The sequence below is a fragment of the Scyliorhinus torazame genome, chromosome 10 (assembly GCF_047496885.1).
Source record: "Scyliorhinus torazame isolate Kashiwa2021f chromosome 10, sScyTor2.1, whole genome shotgun sequence".
In the NCBI taxonomy this organism is placed as follows: domain Eukaryota; kingdom Metazoa; phylum Chordata; class Chondrichthyes; order Carcharhiniformes; family Scyliorhinidae; genus Scyliorhinus; species Scyliorhinus torazame.
This window is the reverse complement of record NC_092716.1, coordinates 101,281,276-101,289,979: the sequence shown is the minus strand read 5'-3', so window position 1 is coordinate 101,289,979 and position 8,704 is coordinate 101,281,276. Positions and strand designations below refer to the sequence as shown.

General features: G+C 51.1%; 1 protein-coding gene across 4 annotated transcripts in view; it reads right to left on the bottom strand.

Annotated features, from left to right (window-relative positions):
- Window positions 1–643: 643 nt before the first annotated feature.
- Window positions 644–8,704, bottom strand: part of LOC140430804 (cyclic nucleotide-gated channel beta-1-like) — a 332,757-nt gene continuing 324,696 nt past the window's right edge. For all 4 annotated transcript variants that reach the window (XM_072518506.1, XM_072518507.1, XM_072518508.1 and 1 more), the window contains one exon: window positions 644–2,934. In XM_072518506.1, the coding sequence (XP_072374607.1) occupies window positions 2,731–2,934 (204 nt within the window). In that variant the 3' untranslated portion in view covers window positions 644–2,730. The remainder of the gene's footprint in view (window positions 2,935–8,704) is intronic.

Here is an 8,704-nt window from a genome sequence, read left to right as displayed (position 1 = left end):
TTTGGAAACTAAAGGCAATTTATCATGGCCAATCCACCTAACCTGCGCATCTTTGGGACTGTGGGAGGAAGACGGAGCACCCGGACGAAACCCACGCCGACACTGGGAGAAAGTGCAGACTCCGCACAGACAGTGACCCAAGTCGGGAATCGTACCTGGGACCCTGGAGCTGTGAAGCAACTGTGCTATCGTGCGTGCCTACCTTGCCACCGTGCTGGAGTGAGTCTTTCTGTGGGAAATTGTTTTGCGGCTTTGCAGAGGACTGACAGAAACTACTTTTGATGGACACTGGACTCTTGTGACTCAGTGAAACAGGGAGCCTGTTGGAAATGGGGAGTAAATTTGAATTATGGGGAGTAATTATGCAGGAAGTGGAACGTATTATATAAGCACAAATTTGGGTTTTTAGTGGTATTAGGAAGTTAACTGAAATATCTTTTCTGTAGTTTAATGTATTAGCTGCCTACTAAGCAATGTTTAGTCGATGTTGATTTTAATTTGCTACCGCAAAAGTTTTAAAATGTGGAAACTTATCTTTTGAGCCAGTTACTGGAAAATCTAATTTATTTTTAAAGTTATCAGTCACTACAGGGATCTAACAACAGTAATAAATTGGTTTCTAGAAATATTTTAAAAAATCAAGTGCTTTGTACAATCAGTTTAATAGTAAGCATGTTACAATACAGGAGTATACTTTGTTAAGTACAGCAACAGCTCACTAAAAGGCTCTTTCACAAATTCAGCTTCAATCAGTAATTGCAGTAAGAACTGGATGATATCCATAATCCCACATGACTAATTACACACACACCAAGTTTATTTCCCATGGATTTTTGATTATATATTTTGGATTAGTTGTGTGAGTATGTGTGTGAGAGTAAGTCTGAAATTGCGCATGTGTGAAGAAGTGCAAAAAAATCTTGCCCATGCTGCATTCCAGACTGTGCATGTTTCTTCCTTACTGTGGGCCTGGTAGATCATTTGCTGAATTGCTTTGTGGGCAGATCATTGGTGCAAGGGCCACTTGGATTTGCCATTGTCCACCCAAGATTTTGAAAGTTATCAATGATGTGCCATTTTGAATGGCTGTGGGGAGGGGGGTTGGCAATAATGGTGCACAACACAAGTTAATTTGTTTAATTTCTCCTTTAAGTAACCTTATGGTGGAGAGTTCTCTTGTTGAAAGAGATCAAAGTAGACCCCGAGTGCTACTCTTTGGGATGGTGCGTGTGTGGCGGGGTGGGGAGCGGGGTGGAGGCTATGACTTGGGCAGGATTATTTTTATTCCTCCCTGGCTTTCCCCGAGCTAACATGCAAGGGATAAATCATAAAGTTCAATTTTGCACAGAGGATACCAATTTCAAAAGGCTCATAATGATAGGAACTTTATTTCTAAAGGAAGAGCACCTCTAGAAAAGTGAACATGTACAGGTTTGCAATTCTCTTTCTGTACAGCTACAAATAGCCATAGCGAATGAGGTATTGTGTATGATTAATGTACACACATGTGTTATTTGCATAAATGACTTCATATGAAATATGTAGGTTAGTGTTCTCAGTCTAGACGCAGTGGTACAGTATATGTCTAGTTGTGCAGCCGTACAATATTTATTTATATATTTTTGTGTGTGAATAGACTAAGTGCCATGTCCATGCACGTAAGCTGCATTTATGAGTGGTTGCGTATGTCTACTGTGATGTCACAAGGGGTCAGGTGCTGGAGGGACGGTATTTCCGCTCACTCTTCCACTTTCGATTGCATCTGTCCCTCCTCAACATGGTGGCCAACTACAGCCAGACCTTATACAAGATGGCCACCGGCAATCCTAGGAGGAACTAGTGACCTTCAACCCGAAAGTGCGTCCACGCCAATCTTGGAGATGAGGTTCAGCTGCAAACCCTTCGGTAGACTATATAAGATCACCGAGCAATAGTAAAGGGCAGTAGCCTTAGGGTGGAAGCAAGGAGGACATTGAATTCCTGTATGAATTACTTGCTATGTGCTTTGTTGGTTATGACCAGTACTAGACAACAAACCCACTTTGGAACAGGGCTTTGCCCTGTATGAGAAACTGTCTCGGTAACTTAAGCCCTTTTTCCCTTTATATGACCATGAACCGGGCTACATGCCTTCACGTGTGTTAAACCATAAATTGTTAATTGATTTGACTTGGTCTTCTGGTTGCTTACATTGTGTCTTTAATCTCTACTTATATCGTCGCCCGACACCTTGCAACATCACACTACGTGAGCTGTGTTTATGAGTGCAAGAGAAATATATATTTGCTGATCCCTTGATACATGCACGGTGTGGAACATTGTGCTCTTCAATAATTCCTGCCATCACTTTTCTGGAACTGGACCTGCACGGACAGTTTGATTTTCCGTTTTGAGATATGTGACTAGTTTACCAATTGGCAAGGTGGTAGTTCTGATTTTTCTAACATACATAGCACTAACCAACACCAAAAGCAGATTCACTATTTGTGGGAGCTAGCTGTGCACAAATAAGCTGTTGTGTTTCCTACATTACAACAATGGCTACTTAAGTGGCTGTAAAGCACTTTGAGACATCCTGAGGTTGTGAAAGACAATTTATAATTGCAAATCTTTCTTGGATGCAGTGACACTATGAGCCGAACTAAGTTAGTAAATGTGCCTTAACGTGAAATCGCAAGCCCAGTTTGTAACTGCAACTGTTAACAGACCAAACACAAATCCAAAGTAGTATTACTTTTCTGATTCTTTTTTTTCTTCGTCTGGAATTTCTACAGACAGGATTTGTTCCTTATCGCTGTGGTGAGAGGGACTCATCCTGATCAGGACGGAGTAATCCGATGATTCTGAAACAATCTCGTCATCATCATCCTCCACCTCTTCTACTGGAACGGATGACCGCCGATGGACAGGGGAGGAAGGAGGCATTGGAATAGGCTAGGTACACGGTGGGGTGAGAAAGATAAGGGAATCATATATAAGAGTAGCATGAATGACAAACAGCACAGATTCCCATCACACAACTGTGAGCTAAGTGTATGAATAGCGATCTGTTTTTACAATGTTTTTAACACAAATTGAAGTTGTCGACACAATTGGTTTAAACTGTCCACTTGTCAATTCTATCTTTGATCAGGATGGCACTCCTGAGTAAAGGTATTGTTTAGGAAGAGCAAAGAAGCACAGGCTGCTGAGACAACGTCGTGAAAGGGAGATGCCATTAGTAACAGGACATTTTATATGTTTTGAGTCAAACGCAGGAACAAAATTCTTGCTATTTGTTTCTTTGGGAGAACAAAAGAGAGAATTCAAATCCAATGGAGGATTGAATTTTACTTGCCCCCAGCGGACATGTTTCCTGTGTGAGTGGAATGTAAATATAGCATAGGTGCTGATGCACAATCAATACTCTTGAGACCACAAGGTGTCATATCGATTCAGCTTTAATCGGATAGAACTGTACCCAGCAGCGATGTTACAGAAGTGAAGGCTGCTGGGACGGCATCGGTTCTTATACCCCGCCTCTCAGGGCGGGGCTATGTACATTACCCAATGGTAGACCCTGCGGTCTAGCCAATGGTCATTCACCTCTCAGGTACTGCAATACCTGGTATTACCACATTCACCCCCTGTTAAAAAAGGAGCCAGCGGGGTGATGGCCAGTGTTACAGTCGCCTTTGCATGGTAGGACCAGATATTGCAGGTACCATGCTGTCGAGGGTAACGGAGAAAGTTCTTGTGTTGTTTATTTTTTCATGGTGCTGCAATCAGACGATCGGGTGGCCTGGTCGTCCTACTGGAGCGTCTAATTTTCGGCGGCGAACCTGGTGAGGGCCCCGGAGGTTGTGACTCCAGGAACGTGGTGGAGACGTTCGTGAGGTGTCTGGTTTGTGGTAGTACATAGCAGGGACCGAATGGAGTGAAGGGCCACTGGGAGGACTTCTTGCCAGCGGGAGACTTTGAGATTCCTGGACCGAAGGACCAGCAGGACGGTCTTACAGACCGTTCCATTCTCCCTTTCTACCTGCCCGTTACCCCGGGGATTGTAGCTGGTCGTCCTGCTTGAGGCGATGCCTTTGCTAAGCAGGAACTGGCACAGCTCGTCGCTCATAAAGGAGGACCCCCTATCTCTGTGGATGTATGCGGGGAAACCGAACAGTGTAAAAATACTTTGGAGGGCCTTGATGACGGTGGTTGTGGTCATGTCTGGGCAGGGGATGGCGAATGGGAACCGGGAGTACTTGTCAATCACTTTAAGGAAGTACGTGTTGCGGTCGGTGGAGGTGAGGGGCACTTTGAAGTCCATGCTGAGGCGTTCAAAGGGACGGGAAGCCTTTATCAGATGCGCCCTCTCTGGTCGGTAGAAGTGCGGTTTGCACACCGCGCAGATTCGGCAGTCCCTGGTGACTGTCCTGACCTCCTCGATGGAGTAAGGCAGGTTTCAGGACTTAACGAAATGGAAGAACCGGGTGACTCCCGGGTGGCAGAGGTCCTCGTGGAGGGCTCGGAGGCGGTCTACTTGTGCGGTGGCACAAGTGCCGCGGGATAGGGCATCAGGAGGCTCGTTCAGCTTCCCGGGATGGTACAAGATCTCGTAATTGTAGGTGGAGAGTTCGATCCTCCACTGCAAGATCTTGTCGTTTTTTATCTTGCCCCACTGCGCATTATCGAACATGAAGGCCACCGACCGTTGCTCCGTGAGGAGAGTGAATCTCCTGCTGGCCAGGTAATGTCTCCAGTGCCGCACATCTTCTACTATGGCCTGGGCCTCCTTTTCGACCAAGGAGTGGCGAATTTCGGAGGCATGGAGAGTGTGGGAGAAGAAAGCCACGGGCCTGCCCGCTTGGTTGAGGGTGGCGGCCAGAGCTACGTCGGACGCGTCGCTCTCGACCATGAAGGGGAGGGACTCGTCGATGGCGCCCATCGTGGCTTTTGCGATGTCCGCTTTGATGCAGCAGAAGGCCTGGCGGGCCTCCGTCGACAGGGGGAAGGTTGTGGATTGGATCAGGGGTCGAGCCTTGTCAGCGTAATTAGGGACCCATTGTGCATAGTAGCTAAAGAAGCCTAGGCAGCGCTTTAGGGCCTTGGGGCAGTGAGGGAGGGGGCACTCCATGAGGGGGCGCATGCGTTCAGGGTCGGGGCCTATGACTCCATTTCGCACTACGTAGCCTAGGGTGGCTAGACGGTCGGTGCTAAACACGCACTTCTTCTTATTGTAGGTCAGATTTAGGAGGTGCGCGGTCTGGAAAAATTTACGGAGGTTGGTGTCGTGGTGCTGCTGGTCATGGCCGCAGATGGTGACGTTGTCAAGATACGGGAACGTTGCGTGTAAGCCGTACCGGTCAACCATTCGGTCCATCTCACGCTGGAAGACCGAGACCCCGTTTGTGACACCGAAGGGAACCCTTAAAAAGTGGTAGAGCCGCCCATCTGCTTCGAAGGCAGTGTACTGGCGGTCACTATTATGGAGAGGTAGCTGGTGGTAGGCAGACTTGAGATCCACCGTGGAGAAGACCTTGTATTGCGCAATCTGGTTTACCAGGTCGGCAATACGGGGGAGAGGGTACGCGTCCAATTGCGTAAAGCTGTTGATGGTCTGGCTATAGTCGATGACCATCCTATGTTTCTCCCCGGTCCTTACCACCACGACTTGAGCCCTCCAGGGGCTGTTGCTTGCTTCGATGACCCCTTCCTTCAGCAGCCTTTGGACCTCGGACTTGATGAAGGTCCGGTCCTGGGCGCTATACCTTAAGGGTTGCGAGGCCGCAAACAGTAAGGGGGGGGTGTATGGCCGCCAAATTTAAAGGTCAGCCTTTGTAGGTGGCACTGGAAATCCAGTCCCATAAGGGTGGCTGCGCAGAGATGCGGCAGCACGTATAGACGGAAATTGCGGAAATCCCTGCCTTGGACGGTGAGGTTCGCGAGGCAGAACCCTTTTATCTGCACCGCGTGTGACCCGGAGGCCAGGGAGATCCTTTGTTGGATGGGATAGGTGACCAGAGAACAGCGCCTTACTGTGTCGGGGTGGATGAAGCTCTCCGTGCTCCCGGAGTCATATGAGGCACGACGTCACGTGGCCGTTGATGGCGATCGTAGTGGTGGCCTTCGCTAGCGTTCGGGGCCGACTCTGTTCCAGGGTAACGGAGGCCAGCTGCAGCAAGGAGTTTAGGTCGGGCAGCGCGTAGTCAGCCGTGCTGGGGGCTTGAGGCCCCATCCAAGATGGCACCGGCCATGGATCGCACATGGAGTCCGGGGACGGGGACTCCGAAGATGGCGGCGGGGAGGAACAAAATGGCGGCGGGGAGGAACAAAATGGCGGCACGCACTGCTCCAGCGTGGCGGAGGCCAGCTGCAGCAAGGAGTTTTGGTCGGGCAGCACGTAGCCAGCCGTGCTGGGGGCTTGAGGCCCCATCCATGATGGCGCCGGCCATAGATCGCACATGGAGTCCGGGGACGGGGACTCCAAAGATTGGACCGGCAAGGGACAAAATGGCAGCGCGCATCCTCCAGCGTCGTTGCCGGGGGGCAAAATGGCCATGACTGCGACGCTGCCTGGAGGGACAAAGGCTGCGGTGCGCGTTGGGCCGAAGGGGCTGGGAAGAAGGAGTGCGGTGGGCCTTGGACAGTCGGGACTTGAAAAAACGGCTGTGGTTGAAGGGCAGGGGCCTGGAGAAACGGCTGTGGGTACTCGCTGGATACCGCGGCCACCGCGCGGGCTAGGCAGACCGCGGCATAGTGGCCTTTCTTGCCGCACCCTTTGCAGGTGACGGTGCGGGCTGGGCAGCGCGCGCGCGGGTGATTCGCCTGGCCGCAGAAGAAGCAGCGTTGGCTGGCCGCGGTAGCGGGGCGCCTTGCCGCGCAGGCCTGCGGAGTTAGCGGGTAAGTCTGCGGGTTAAGCGGGTAAGTCTGGGGGGCTGCCGCGGGCGGTGCCACGCAGCCCAGAGGGGCACGGTGCGCTGGGGGCATACGCAAGGGCGTTCTTGTACGCCATGTCCATGGACCCTGCCAGGGCCCGGGCCTCGGTGAGGCCCAGTGTGTCCATTTTGAGGAGCCTTCGGCGGATGTCGGGGGAAACCATACCTGCCACAAAAGCGTCTCGAATTAAAAGTTCAGTGTGCTCGTTCCCCGTCACCGCTGGGCAGCCGCAGTTTTGGCCCAGCGCTATCAGTGCCCGGTAGAAGTCTTCAAGTGTCTCATCTGGGCTCTGCCGTCTCGTTGCCAGCAGGTGACGGGCGTAGACCTGGTTCAGTGGACGAATGTAATGTCCTTCCAGCAGTTCCATGGCTTTATCATAGTTCGCCGCCCCTTCGATCAGGGGGTAGATTGCCGGGCTGACCCGCGAGCGTAGGAGGTGTATCTTCTGCCTTTCCGTGGGGGTGTCGGCAGCCGTATCGAGGTAGCTCTGAAAGCACGCCAGCCAATGCTTAAAAATCGCGGTGGAGTTTTCTGCGTGAGGGCTGAACTGAAGGCACGTTGGCTTGATGCGGAGGTCCATCCTTCAAAAGTACTTATCTGATTAAATTGATGCACAATCAATACTCTTGAGACCACAAGGAGTCATATCGATTCAGCTTTAATCAGATAGAACTGTACCCAGCAGCGATGTTGCAGGAGTGAGGGCTGCTGGGATGCCATCGGTTCTTATACCCCGTCTCTCAGGGCGGAGCTATGTACATTACCCAATGGTAGACCCCGCGGTCTAGCCAATGGTCATTCACCTCTCAGTACTGCAATACCTGGTATTACCACAGGTGCCTATGCCACCACCTTCCTGCCTACTCTCGAGTTCTCCCCCATAATCTCCAAAAATACAGGGGTTGGGGGGGCGATTTTGGTGTGCTCCAACTGATTTGCACCTTTACACTTCATTTAGAATGTAACTGGATGACTATTTGAAAAGGAAGAGCATATTTTCATCATTCAAAGGTCTCACCATTCTGTTTCCTTGCTTGGGGAGGATATTGTGGCTATGTTGTGGCTACTTGGGAGCGCAGAATAAATAGGATAAAAATAGAAAAGTACAAAGATAATTTTAAACAGTTGAAAAGATTTTGAGAAAGGGTCACTTTTGTATGTTGAGAAAGGAGGCACTGCTAGCCTTGGTTCTTGGGAATGAAGTGGGGCAAGTGGATCAGTTAATAATAATAATAATACTCTTTATTGTCACAAGTAGGCTTACATTAACACTGCAGTGACGTTACTGTGAAAAGCCCCAAGTCACCACATTCCGGCGCCTGTTCGGGCACACGGAGGGAGAATTCAGAATTACCTAACAGCATGGGCGAGATTCTCCGACCCCCCGCCGGGTCGGAGAATCGCTGGGGGCTGGCATGAATCCCGCCCCCGCTGGTTGCCGAATTCTCCACCACCGGATATTCGGCGGGGGCGGGAATCGCACCACGCCGGTTGGCGGGCCCCCCCCTGCGATTCTCCGGCCCGGATGGGTCGAAGTCCCGCTGCTAAAATGCCTGTCCCGCTGGCGTAGATTAAACCACCTACCTTACCGGCGGGACAAGGCGGCGCGGGCGGGCTCCGGGGTCCTGGGGGGGGGGCGCGGGGTGATCTGGCCCCGGGGGGGGTGCCCCCACGGTGGCCTGGCACGCGATCGGGGCTCACCGATCCGCGGGCGGGCCTGTGCCGTGGGGGCACTCTTTTCCTTCCGCTTTCGTCACGGTCTCCACCATGGCGGAGGCGGAAGAGACTCCCT